Source organism: Rhinolophus ferrumequinum, chromosome 17 (assembly GCF_004115265.2).
Source record: "Rhinolophus ferrumequinum isolate MPI-CBG mRhiFer1 chromosome 17, mRhiFer1_v1.p, whole genome shotgun sequence".
NCBI classification, from domain to species: Eukaryota; Metazoa; Chordata; class Mammalia; order Chiroptera; family Rhinolophidae; genus Rhinolophus; species Rhinolophus ferrumequinum.
The window spans coordinates 7,580,832-7,594,800 of NC_046300.1; the positions used below are offsets into that span (position 1 = coordinate 7,580,832).

General features: G+C 47.1%; 1 protein-coding gene across 4 annotated transcripts in view; it reads left to right on the forward strand.

Annotated features, from left to right (window-relative positions):
• PFKFB4 (6-phosphofructo-2-kinase/fructose-2,6-biphosphatase 4) overlaps positions 1 to 13,969 on the forward strand; it is a 37,368-nt gene that overhangs the window by 21,805 nt on the left and 1,594 nt on the right. For all 4 annotated transcript variants that reach the window (XM_033132560.1, XM_033132561.1, XM_033132559.1 and 1 more), the window contains 4 exons: positions 10,213 to 10,317; positions 11,202 to 11,331; positions 11,439 to 11,501; positions 12,404 to 12,468. In XM_033132560.1, the coding sequence (XP_032988451.1) occupies positions 10,213 to 10,317; positions 11,202 to 11,331; positions 11,439 to 11,501; positions 12,404 to 12,468 (363 nt within the window). The remainder of the gene's footprint in view (positions 1 to 10,212; positions 10,318 to 11,201; positions 11,332 to 11,438; positions 11,502 to 12,403; positions 12,469 to 13,969) is intronic.

Genomic DNA, 13,969 nt, shown 5'->3' on the forward strand with positions numbered 1-13,969 from the left:
GAGATATAATTGACAGGTAGCATTATATTAGTTTAAGTTGTACAACATGATGATTTGATACATGTATATACCACCATGTTTAGTTAATATCCATCACCTCACATAGTTACAGAATTTTTGTGTGTGTGATGAGAACTTTTAAGATCTACTCTTTAGCTACTTTCAAATATATGATACAGTATTGTTAACTATGGTAACCATACTGTACATTACATTCTCAGGACTTATTTATCTTTTTTTCCCCCCATTCTTCTGCCTTCCCCACTCCCTCCGGTTCAAGCCGTTGTTTCGCAGTCTAGTTGTGTAGGACACAGCTCCCTGGCCCATGCTGGTATTATGAGCCTTGCGCTCCCCCAGCTGAGGCAGTCGGTCACCAGTCGTAGGTCGGCCGCTCACAGCAGCTCATGGCAGCCCAGCTCCAGGGAGAGCCATAGTTCACAATCTTAGCTGCAGAGGGTGCAGCTCACTGGCCCCTGTGGGAATCAAACCTGCGGCAACCAGTGGCATTAGGAGCACCACCTGATCCCCCGGGCCGGCCCCGACTTATTTATCTTATAACTGGAAGTTTGTACCTTTTGACCCCCTACACCCCTTTCCACCACCGCCTTGCTTCTCATCCGTTTAACTGCCACTTTTGAACCAATAAAACCTCAAAGGGAAAATGATGCTATGTATCAGGTTCACCTCTTTGGGCTTCCCCTCACTCCGAGATCTTGGCTCCTCGAGTCCTCTCTGCCTTGTAACTCTATGATGATATCAAACAGATTAAAAAAAAATTTTTTTCTGTCTGTCTTTTCCAGTTGATCTCACTGGAGGGTTAGTCTGAAACAAGCTAGTCCACCATTGCCTGAAGTGGAAATTGCTAATGAGATCAGATTTAAATCTTAGAAAGATCACCCCAACTGGTGTAGGGAATGGTTTTGTTGGGATGCGGTGGGGGGACAAGCTGGAGAAGGGAGACTCCTTAGAGGTGCTTGTCGTAAGCGGCCTGGTAAGGTGATGACCTCTGGAACTTGGGTGGCAGCTGTGAAAGAAGCAAAGATGGATTTGAAGGATGTTTATTCATTTATTCATCATATATTTATGTGAGCCTGCCCTGGGCCAGGAACTGGGCCACGTCCTGGGGACTGAGGTCCTGGTAAAGTGATAGAACTGATGATGACTAATTGGGGGGTGAAAAGGAGAAAAGCATCCAGGATGACTCCAGGCTTCCAGCCACTAGGGGGTTCTGGGGTGAGGAAGGTGATGAGCTCCCATGAGGGCAGGAACTGTGTCTGCTTTGTTCACCATATGCTGGTGCTCAGTAAATACGTACTGAGCGAAAGGAAGAACTTCTGGGAGATGTTCAAGAGAAGATATCCACGAGGCAGTCTGATCTCCAAAGAGAGGTTGGGGCTTGGGCATCCTCCCCACAGACATGGTACTTGAGACTAGAATGGGTGAGGTGGCTGAGGGGGACAAGTGGGATCCAGGAAAAAGCAAGTCGTGGGATGTAATGTACAGCATAGGGAATGTAATCAATACTACTGTGATAGCGTTGTGCAGTGTCAGATGGTTGCTAGACTTATGGTGATCAGTTCTTTAGGTATATGCTCGTACATGTTGAATAACTATAGTGTACACCTGAAACTAATATATTGTATGTTAGCTATATTTTAATAAAAATCTTTTAAAAATTGCAAATGAAAAAAAAAGACTTCCATAGTAATATCTCTATATTCACTATATTTTCTATTGCATCTAATTTTCTATCGCTGCATAACAAATTACCACAAAATTAGTGGCTTCAAACAACACACATTATCTTACTGTTTCTGTGGGTCAGGAGTCTGGTAAGGCATGGCTGGGTTCTCTGCTCAGGGTCTTCTCAGGCTATAAGCAAGATGTTGGGGGCTGGCCCAGTGGCTCAGGCAGTTAAAGCTCCGTGCTCCTAACTCCAAAGGCTGCCAGTTTGATTCCCACATGGGCCAGTGGGCTCTCAACCACAAGATTGCCGGTTCAACTCCTCGAGTCCCTCCAAGGGCTGGTGGGCTCTGCCCCCTGCAACTAAGCTTGAACACAGCACCTTGAGCTGAGCTGCCTCCCAGATGGCTCAGTTGGTTGGAGCGCGGACTCTCAACCACAAGGTTGGCAGTTCGATTTCTTGAGTCCCCCAAGGGATGGTGGGCTGCGCCCCCTGCAACTAGCAATGGCAACTGGACCTGGAGTTGAGCTGCGTCCTCCACAATTAAGACTGAAAGGACAACAACTAGAAGCTGAATGGCACCCTCCACAACTAGTTCTGGAAGTACACACTGTTCCCCAATAAAGTCCTGTTCCCCTTCCCCAACAAAATCTAAAAAAAAAAAGATGTTGACCAGAGCTTTGACTCCTCTGAGGTTCGGGGTCTTCTTCCAAGCTCATGTTCTCGTTGGGAGAATTCATCTCCTCATGATTGATTGTAGGTGTGAGATCCTGTCTCTTTCTAGCTGTCAGCCAAAGGCTGTTCTTAGCAACTAGAGGCACCCACCATTCCTTGCACGTGGCTCTTGCAATGGCAATGGCATCGTGATTCTTCACAGCCAGTAAGGGAGTCTATCTCTCTGTAGGCAGCCAAGATGGACTCTTACATGGCATAACATGGTTATAGAACTGACGTCTTTGCCATAGTCTTTTGGTTAGAAGCCAGTTACTGATTCTGCCTGCGCTCAAGGGGAGGGGATTATATAAGAACATGACTCACTGGAAGTCACCTTAGGGTGTGTCTGCACCCCCACCCCCAAGATTCTACCATCAGCCTTTTACTCTACCTGCTTTATCACTTCCTCTTTACTTCTCCATCCCTGGGTCATCTTGATGTTTATTTTTTTCAAAATGTATTTGTTCATCAGGATGTTGAAAATAATTAGAACATAGCAGTCAGTTATACTCAGTATCAGCTGTTATTACCCTTTTTCCATCTTCTGATTTTGTGGAATTTTTTCCTTCTTACTTACTTAGATTTGTCAGAGATTAGTCACTCACGGAATTTTTCCCCAAAGAACCAGATCTCAGATTGTATCAATTCTTTTGTTTTTCTGTTTTCTAATTTATTTTTTGCTTTCGTTGATACTGTTTTCCTTTTATTTACTGTCCTTTGGTTTTTTTTAACTTCTAGAGTTTGACTGGGGCATTTATAGTCATTTTGTCTTCTTGAATAATGAAAGCATTTAAAGCTATTTTCTGCTTGATTTTATTGTGTTGCAATCAGAGAACAACATGACCTGTAATTTCAGCCTTTTGGAATTTATTGAGGCTTTCTCTTTGTTGTTGCTGTCATTTTTCTTACAGATATAAATTACGGTTGTATTCAGAAGTGTGGGTTACACAGGAGGGCACTAGTGCAGGGCCACGTAACCCCATCTGGGCACTTACAGGACAGGATGCACATACACGATTTCCAGACAATTTCTACAGACCCAAGTCAACACCAGGGCATGCAAAGCAGAGACTAGGTACACCACCAGGGGCAAGGTGTGTATGTGTATCTTGGAGTAACACAAATCTGCCTAAGGGCTGTTTTCATGCATTTGTCCTTGCAATCTTGGCAGAATCTTGGGGGGCACAGGGCTGGGCGGGGCCCCATCTGCTGTTGAAGCCAAATCTCTCAAGGCAAAGCTCCCCCGGGGGTGCCAGGGCCCAGCCCTGCCAGACAGCATCAGTGGCAAAAGGACAGACTGTGGGAAAGCATGGGTCCTCCTTTGGGGGCCTCAGGAGTATTGAGGCTTTCTTGATTGTCTAGGACATGGTAAATTTTCATAAATATCTCATGGCTATTTGAAAGGAAGGTCTGTTGTCTCTTGATTGGATACAATATCCAATATATGTCCATTGCCCAATTGTACAAGTCACAGGGTTTTGGGGTATGTGTGATAATGAAGCATTCTAATGTTTAGAGTCTTATATTGAAGTATTTCAGGTAAAATGGAATCATGTCTGGCATTTTCTTCAAAGTAATTGAATTGACTGGGGAGAGGGAAACAGGTATAGATTTAATTGAAACAAGATTGTGTGTGTGTTAACATTTATGGCTAAGAGGTGGGTACATGGGTTACACTGCTGTCTCTCCTTTCCTGTATCTTTGAAAATTTCCATAAGAAAAAGTTTGTGTGTGTATCTCATTAATTTCAACTTCTTTAAGTATATCCTTCAAATTTCTGTGTCTTATTTTTTTTTGTCTGCTTGATCTTCATAAGTCAATAGTCAGATGTTGGATACACTATAATTATGACTGTTAATTTTTCTTGCATTTTAAACAATTTTGCTTTGTTTACTTTTTTCTTTCTGTATTTTGATGTTTTGTTATAAAGTCATTTAAAAAGTTCATGACTTTTGAATTTGTGGGATATAAAAGGAAACAGATGGCCACTCCAATTAGGTTAATTCAATGAGAGTTTATAAAGGGACTGTTTACCAGGTGTGGGCAGGATATGGGGAAACCACAAGAGGCATTGCATTGTCCTGACCTCACAGCAACAGGGATCATTGCTTTCCTTGGGGCAGAGGAGAGAGGAGATGGAGAGGATATAGGAACTTGTGGGCAGGGAGCAGTGAAAGAGGGGCAGCCTGATGGGATGGGATCTTGGGTGAGGACCTAGATGGCAGAAAGCAACTCCTTCAGGAGGGAGCCTGGGAATAAACATCTCAACCTCTTTCTCCTCCGTCCCTGTGACCCCCGGCCAGGGTTCCTCATGGCCTACCTAGCCCAACGAGAAATTAGTGGCAATGGGAGCCTTGTGGATGCAGTCCACAAGGGTCAGCCTCCTGGGGCAGAAAGCAGGTGGAGAAACAGGAGAAAGACCTGGAGGGGCAAAAGAGATGATTCCGCACAGGTGTCCTTCTGTTGCAGCATTTAAAAGATGCTGTCCCATTGTCTTCTGGGTTGAATTGTTTCTAACAGAAGTGTGTTGTCATTCTCATCTTCATTCTGTACGTAATACATCAGCTTTTTCCTCTGGTTTTAGTATTTTCTCTTTATCACTGATTTTCAGCAGTTTGATTATGATTTACCTTGGTATGGTTTTCTTTATGTTTATCCTGCTTGGAGTTTATTGAGATTCTTGGATTTCTGGGTTTCTAAATATCAAATTTGAAAAAATGTTAAACCATCATTTCTTCAACTATAGTTTCTTCCGCCCTCTGTCCCACTCTGGACTCCAACTACGTGTATATTAGACCACTTGGTATAATATATGTAACCTTTGGGATAATCCCACAAATCATTGAGCTTCTGTCTATTGTTTCTCCATCTTTTGTTATTTTTGAGCTTCAGTTTGGATAATTTATATTGTTATGTCTTCAAGTTCACTTATCTTTACTTCTGTGTTTTTATTAAACCTGACCTTTTCAGTTCAGATGTGTTTTTAAGCTTTAGGAGTTCAATTTTGTTCTTTTTTTGTGTCTTCCATTTTTTCCCCAGTTATGTTCTGCTCTTCAGGAATGGTTTCTGGGCAGTAAGCTGCTGCCATTGTAGCCTTCTCGTGTCCCTTCTCTCAAGGATCACAGCCCTGCTCTGCCTGTTGTCTGATGTATAAAAACCGTTGTTGTATATATTTTGTCAAGTTTTTTGAGTGTTTATATTGGAGCCAGAGCAAATCTGGTACCAATTACTCCATTATAGCTCAGTCATTCTTTTGGATGGTTTCTATTTCAATATAAACCACGTTTTGCATAGATTAATTTGAATATTACCATTCCTGCTTTTTCTCCAATTTGTTTTTATTGTGGTAAAATATACATAACATAAAATTTACTTTCTTAACCACCATTTTTAATTGTACAGTTCAGTGATATTAAATACATTCGTAGTATTGTACAACCATCACCACCATCCATCTCCAGAACTCTTTTTATCTTGTAAAACGGGAACTCTGTACCCATTAAACAAGAACTCCCCATTCCCCCGCTGCCCCAGCCCCTGGCAACCACCATTCTACTTTCTGTCTGTATGATTTTTTTTTTCTTTTTAGATTTGATTAGGGAAGGGGAACAGGACTTTATTGGGGAACAGTGTGTACTTCCAGGACTTTTTTCCAAGTCAAATTGTTGTCCTTTCAATCTTAGTTGTGGAGGGTGCCATTCAGCTTCAAGTTGTCCTTTCAGTCTTAGTTGTGGAGGGCGCAGCTCAGCTCCAGGTCCAGTTGCCGTTGCCGTTGCTAGTTGCAGGGGGTGCAGCCTACCATCCTTTGTGGGAGTCGAACCGGCAACCTTGTGGTTGAGAGCCCACTGGCCCATGTGGGAATCGAACCGGCAGCCTTCGGAGTTAGGAGCATGGAGCTCTAACCACCTGAGCCACCGGGCCGGCCCTGTCTCTATGATTTTTGACTACGTACCTCATATAAGTAGAATCATATAGTATTTTTCTTTTTGTAATTAATTTATTTCACTTAGCATAATGTCCTCAAGATTCATCCATGTTGTAGCATGTGTCAGAGTTCACTTTCTTTTTAAGGATAAATAAGGTTCCACTGTGTGTGTGTGTGTGTGTGTGTGTGTGTGTGTGTGTGTGTGTGTTTGTGTGTGTGTATCACATTTTGCTTATCCATTCATCTATCAATGGACACTTGTGTTGCTTCCATGCTTTAGCTATTGTGAACAGGGTTGCTATGAACAAAGAGGTACAAATACCTCTTTGAGAACCTGTTTTCATTTATTTTTGGTCTATACCTAGAAATGAAATTGCAAGATCATATGGTAATTCTATTTTAATTTTTTGGAGGAACAACTATACTGTTTTCCACAGTAGCTGTACCATTTTACATTCCCACAGTGCCCAAGGGTTCCAATTTCTCTACACCCTGACAACATACTTGTTATGCACTTGTTATTTTTCATTCCTTTTTTTTTTTTTTTTTTTTTTTTGAGAGTAGCCATCCTAATTGGTATGAAATGGTTTCTTTCTCATACAGCAGGTCCCCAAGGCAGGTTAGGACCCGGTGTCCTCCAGGGGCATGGATGTGGCCCTAGCATCTGGTTTCTCAGAGGAGCCTGCTGCCACCCCACTTTTTTCCTTTGAAATTAATTTGATTATTTTCCTAGATGCTTGTGGATTCCTTTCTTTATCTTTCAAGTTTGGAAACTATTCTAATATCTGTCATCTATTAATCATCTTTGCATGTTTATCTTTGCTCTTTTCCTCTGTTCTGATGAACAGCCTAAGGCTGATCTTCTATTTCAACATTGTGATTTTCCACAATTTACTGCCTTACTTTTCCTTTTTCTTTTCTTTTTTTTTTTTTAAATAACAGGTCTATTGAGATATTCACATACCATACAGTTCACCTATCTAAAGTGTATAATTCAGTGGTTTTTAATATATTCACAGGGTTGTGCAACTATCACCACAGTTAATTTTAAAACATTTAATTACTCCAAATAGCAACTCATGCCCCCCAATTTCCTTGCAATCCCTTCCCCCAGCACTAGGCTCCTGCGGATCTATTTTATGTCTATAGATTGGCCTATTCTGGGCATTTTATATAAATGGAATTATATGCTATTAACTGTCTCGTGTGACTGGCTTCCTTCACTTAGCATGTTCTCAAGGTTCATACCTGTGGTAGCATGTCTCGGTGACTACATTCCTTCACATTGCCGAATAATAATCTCTTGTATGGGTATACCACATATTATTTTTCCATTCACCAGGTGATGAGCATTGGGTAGTTTCCGTATTTTGGCTTTAGGAATAATACTGCTATGAATATTCATGTACAAGTTTTTGTGTGGACATGTTTTTATTTCTCCTGGGTATATACTTATGTAGGAGTGGAATTGCTGGGTCATACAGACACTCTACGTTTAACCTCATGAGAAACTGCCAGACTATTTTCCAAAGGGCTGGACCCTTTTACATTCCCACCAGCAGTGTATGAAGGTTCCGATTTCTCCTCATCCTTGCCAACACTTGCTCTTATCTGCCTTTTGGATTGTAGCCACCTGACACCAGAACATAATTTAGCCCAGTTCTCTGCCACTTTATAACAAGGATCACCTTTTCTCTCGTGTCCAGTAACATGCACTGCATTTCCTTCTGAGGTCTCACCAGAAGCACCTTCAGCATTCGTATTTCTAGCAATATTCTGTTCTTGGTGATATATGCATTCCTTAGGACAATGGTAGCTTCTCTGCTGTGCTTCACTTCCTCTGAGCTGTCACTACAAACACTTTTAATGCCCATATTATTACCAAGTATCTAGTGGTTGCCAGCACTCCTTGGCATTGCTTGGCTTGCAGCTGCCCCATCCCAATCCCTGCCTCCATTGTCACATGCTCGTCTTCCCTGTGTGTCTGTCATCACACGGCCTTCTTGAAGGGACACCAGTTACTGGATTGGGGCCTCACTCTTATGGCCTTGATTATATCTGCAAAGACCCTATTTCCAAATAAGGCCACGTTCACAGCTATCAGGGGCTAGGACTTCAGCGTATCTTTTTTGGGGGGGACACAACTGGTAGTTTGTGTCTTTGTAGGAATTTTCCTGTTTCAGCTAAGTTATCTAATTTGTTGGCATATAGTTGTTCGTAATAGTCTCTTATAATCCTCATTTCTGTAAGCTTGGTAGTAATGTCCCTCTTTTATTCATGATTTTAATAATTTGAGCCTTTTTCTCTCTTATCAATCTAGCAAAAGGTTTGTGAATTCTGTTGATCTTTTCAAAGAACGAACTTTTGGTTTCATTGCTTTTCTCTATTTTCCATTCTCTATTTTGTTAATTTCCACTCTATTTTTACTGTTCCCTTCCTTCTGCTCGCTTTGGGTTTAGTTTGCTCTACTTTTTCCTATATTTTAAGGTGGAAGGTTAGGTTATTGATTTGGGATCTTTTTTGATATAGGCAGTTACAGCTATAAATTTTCCTCTTTATCTTTCCTTTTTTTATTTTTATTTTTTAAAGATTTTTATTGATGAAGGGGAACAGGAACTTTATTGGGGAACAGTGTGTACTTCCAGGACCTTTTTCCAAGTCAAGTTGTTGTCCTTTCAGTCTTAGTTGTGGAGGGCGCAGCTCAGCTCCAGGTCCAGTTGCTGTTGCTAGTTACAGGGGGCACAGCCCACCATCCCTTGCGGGAGTCGAACCGGCAACCTTGTGGTTGAGAGGACGCGCTCCAACCAATTGAGCCATCCGGAAGCTCAGCGGCAGCTCAGCTCAAGGTGCCGTGTTCAATCTTAGTTGCAGGGGGCGCTGCCCACCATCCCTTGCGGGACTCGAGGAATTGAACTGGCAGCCTTGTAGTTGAGAGCCCAGTGGCCCATGTGGGAATCGAACCGGCAGCCTTCGGCGTTAGGAGCATGGAGTTCCAACTGTCTGAGCCACCGGGCCGGCCCCTAGCTTTCCTTTTTAATAGACAACTTTGTTCCCAAGGCTTTGTCTAGCAGAAAAACCTAGGACAAAGGCAGAGACCGGCAGCTTTTTATTATGGGTGTTGTATTGCTCCTACCTTACTCTGTGCATGTCTGGTCTGTGGCTTGAGCCTCGGTAGGACAGCCACTGGTCAGTTGACACATCTTCCTGGGCTCCTTGACAGAAGAGTGGATTGGGGGGAGGTTGTCCCTCTTCACAGGGGCCCAGGGAAGGGTCTGTAATGCTACTCATAATATGGCTCGGTCAGGGCTGGTCATGGCTAAAGAAGTGATGGCCCCACGCGCTCTGGGCCTCTCTGGCCCTTACGTGACATTTCAGTGTTCTCAACCAGGGTTCTCTGATGTTTGTTTGTTTGTTTGTTTTAATGGCATTTGTATGAGGTAATCTATGTGTGTGTGTGTGTGTGTGTGTGTGTGTGTGTGTGTGTGTGTATGTGTGTGTGTGTGTCCTGAATGACACAAGTGAGGTCTTGCTTTATAGTTTGCACCACAATCTGTACTCAGAAGTAGTATTTCCACAGCACAGAAAACAAAACACACATTAGAAAAGACACATACTTAGCATTACTAACTGGGATGGATAGATGATGGATGGGTGGAAAAACTGTTCTAATAACTTTTTACAAACAAGGGGCCACCCCCCCCCGTCCCTGCTCAGTGTTCCCAGAGGGCCAGCTCTTCCCAGGTGGGGGGTTCTAAGCTCCAGGCTGGGAGGGCCTCCATGGCCCAGGAAATGCCCTGTAAACCTGGTCCCTCCTGCCTGCCCTCCCCCCAACACAGGGCTGACTCCCTGGCCTGGTATGGCAGGTGAGATGACCGTGGTGTCTCCCTAGGGCGTCTGTGAGGAAATGACCTACGAGGAAATTCAGGATCATTATCCACTGGAGTTTGCCCTGCGGGACCAGGACAAGTACCGGTACCGGTACCCCAAAGGGGAGGTAGGTGGAATTTGGGGGCTTAGTTCCAGCTACCTGCTTAGTGGGACCATCTGCGGCTGAGGGCCCTATGGGGCTCTGCGGGGGCCACGTGGGCTACAGGGGGGACTGGCCTCAGAGGTAGGCCAGGCTGGGTGTGCATGTCACCTCCACCACTTCCCAGCCGTGTGGCCCAGGCTGTAGTCCCCTCCTTGGGTGGTGGATGGACAGTGTGGCACTGGACTCCCAACCCTGAGACCCATCAGATCCCTGCCCCCCATTGCTCCCCAGCTTTGCCTTCCCCTTCCCAGGGGTATCACAGGGTGGTCCCACCCTCCATACAGCTGCAGATACCACCCCCAGCCCAGACCCTCCCAGGGTTGTTCCTGGGACCTCAGGTATTTCCGACAGGTTGTACTCTGGAAGTTTTGGGGGTCTTTGCTCCATCTTCCCATACCCAAGCCTCGTTCTGTGCATTCTGTCTGCTGTGGGTAAAGGGAGCAGTGTCTTTCCCACTACTCACCAGTTGCCAGCACGTGAATTCCAGCAGCTGAGGGTTCAGCAAAGGGTCCTGTGGGTGGGCACAGAGGTGGCCCCTTGGGATGGCACCTTGAGGCCCACCCAGCCCTGCCCTCTCAGTCCGCCCAGGACCTGGCCCTAGGCCGGGGGAGGTCATCCCTTCCCAGACTGCCAATCCTCAACCCACAGCTTCCCTCTCCAGCTGACATCTCACTGTTATAGTCCTGTAGGGGCAGGCCCAGCACTGATCTGCCCACCCCCATGCATTTGGGAGCCTGCCGTCTGAGTGGTGAGGGGTCCTAGGGTGAGGAGGTGGCCCGCTACTCAGGATGTCTCCATCCCTACCCCTGGAGCTGGGCCTTAGGGACCCTTCCTGCTTGCCCTTTCAGTCCTATGAGGACCTGGTCCAGCGACTTGAACCTGTCATCATGGAACTGGAGAGGCAAGAGAACGTGCTGGTCATCTGCCACCAGGCTGTGATGCGCTGCCTCCTGGCCTATTTCCTTGACAAGGCGGCAGGTGCGGGCCCTGCCCCCGGGGAGGTGGAATGTGTATGTATGAGAGAGCGAGAGGGACGGTCACCCAGGCTTCCCTGGTGTGCCAGCCCTCCCCATCTGTGTCCACAGAACAGCTGCCTTACCTCAAGTGTCCTCTGCACACCGTCCTGAAGCTGACCCCTGTGGCTTACGGTAAGGAAGCTTCCTGCACTGACCTGGTTGCTAGACTCTGGCTGTCTACAGAGTCCCTTGAGTTTCTGCAAATCCCTTGAAAATTCATTAGGAGGTCACTCCTCCTCCCTCCAACCTCCTGCCTTTCCCAATTTGCTTTTAAATTTTTTTGCTTCCATTTCTGTGGCCACAGGGAGCCTCCCCAGTGATCCTTTCTTAACCGTCCCCCACACCCACAAGGGGCTTTTCCACTGGTTTTTCCAAAACCCCCACGGCCCCCAGGACCTAGACCTTAAAATATTCTGGGTGCAATGTGGTTTGCGTTCCGCCTGTGCCTTGGGCGGTGCCACCGGACATCCTCAGGCAACTTCCTAATGAGCTCCAAGGTCTCGGCGCCTCACCTTCAGCACAGGTTAGGAGGCCGTGCTCTCTGGAAGATGATGACAAACTCAGTGGCAGCTGATATCATTCCAGTGTGCGGTCCCCCCTGGTCCCCCATTGCACTGAGCGCCTGGCACGATGTTGATTCAGCCTTGTGTGTGACATAGTTGGGTATGGATGCTTTGGGGGCCCTGAAGACTGAGCATCATGGCCCCGTGATGAGCTAGGCCTGTTGTTCCTCAGACGGCCCTTGGTCCCTGAGGTAGGAAGCCTGGGTCCTCAGTGTGGCCCTGCCTGGGTATCTGGACTCCTCACCAAAGCTGCGCTGGGTAGTGGCACTTGATAAGCATGGGCCTGACAAGGTGCCCCATCCTTCCTCACGGGGCCCCGCAGCGCTGCCCAAGATGGAGGGACGAGGGTGAGGCTGAGACACCTGTTCTGTCCACAATATACCTAGCCTCCTCCTGAGAGAAGGTTCTACCCTCTGTGGCTCCAGCTGCCTTTGAGGAGGATAAATGGATTTGCATCTTCCCTTTTGGCAGGTTGTAAAGTGGAGTCCATATTCCTGAACGTGGTGGCTGTGAACACGCACCGGGACAGGCCTCAGGTACCAACAGGGTCACTGCTGGGGGGGTGGCTGCAGTTTCCCAGGGGTGTCCAGACACGGCATCTTCCAAGCCCAGGCTCAGCTGGGGCGTCTGCCAGAATGAGCTTGACTTCTCTGCCCAGGTGGCTCTCCTGTCTGCAGGGTGAGGCTATGGCTCTGTATGGTGGTGCCCAGGAGGTGGGGAAATCCGTGGAGCTCAGCCACCAGGCGAGGAAGCCTGAGCCTGTGTGTGGCGGCTCCCCAGCAGTCCCAGCAGAGAAGTCTGAGCCAAGGAGGGTGTCCCAGCTGAGGAAGAGGCTGGAGGCCAACAAGGGGACAGGTGGAGATTCTTCTAGCAGCCCAGGACTCATGAGCACCTTTTCAAGTGTCTTTAAAAATTAAAATGGTGTTGTGTTTGTTGAGCCCTGCAGAAGCTGAGGGCATCTTGGCACTGGGCAGAGACCTTCCTGCAGAAGAGCAGTCTGCCACCCTGTCTCCCCCAGTGCCTTGTTTAAGATAAAAAACTCTTCAAAGTGTCACCTAGAACCACTTTCTATGCAGGGGTGTCCTTCCACCACGTTGCTTACCTTTCCCCCTGACGCTGAGGGCAGGACCACTCCTTCCAGATCCTATTCGCAGAGTCTACGGTACCAAGAAGGCTCCTGGGGCCTCAGCTGTGCCTACTGCATCCACGATGGGGCATGCTGGGCCCTGGGGCCCTGCCAGGCATTGGGCTGCTGACCTTGGCCTTGAGCCCCTCAGACAGATGTGTGGGTCTGTCTTCCCAAAGCTGCTGCTCCTCTCCAGGGCCAGTCACCGTGCAGACCTCTTCCCCATTTTCCCTGAGAGTCTGATCCAGGCCCAGTCTGGCCTCCACAGGTCACAGGGGAAGACATCCTAACAGGCATCCTTTGTGTTGAAGAAAGCCCAGAAGGCATTGGGCCCCAGTGCTGACTGGCAGGGTGAAAGTGAGAGAAGCCCCTGGACCTCGCAGGCATTGGGGGACCACAGGGCAGGAGCCAGCATGGCCACGGGATGGCTGTCAGCCCCTCTGCCTGACTCTGCATGGGTGCTTCTGAGAGGCAAACTAATGCTGGCCACAGGTTCCTGGATGTTGCCTTTCAGGTGGTCAGGATCTGCAGGTGCTGGCCCATCTTTGGAGGTGGTTTGTGGTAGAAAAGGGGCACGTAGGAAGCCTGCCCCTCATGAAAAGGGTACCTGCCACTCCTATCCTTGTGGCTGGTCCTATGAATGGGGTGTGGCCACGGTCTCCCTCCCTGCTGATCTGGGCATGTCACATTGCACAGGGCTGCAGCCCAGGTTGTTGGTGGCCTGCTCTGGCAAGTGATGATTGTGCATGTCTCACACAGTCAGTTCCTTAAGCCTGAGGTACCCTGGGCTCCACAGGCTATGGACAGAACTTGGTGGCGGCCACCTGCAGCTGAGGGCTTCCAGAGGTCCAAGAGGGCCTGTGCCCCAGCTCTGAGAGGAGAGTCCAGGCTGCTGGGGCTACATCTGACAC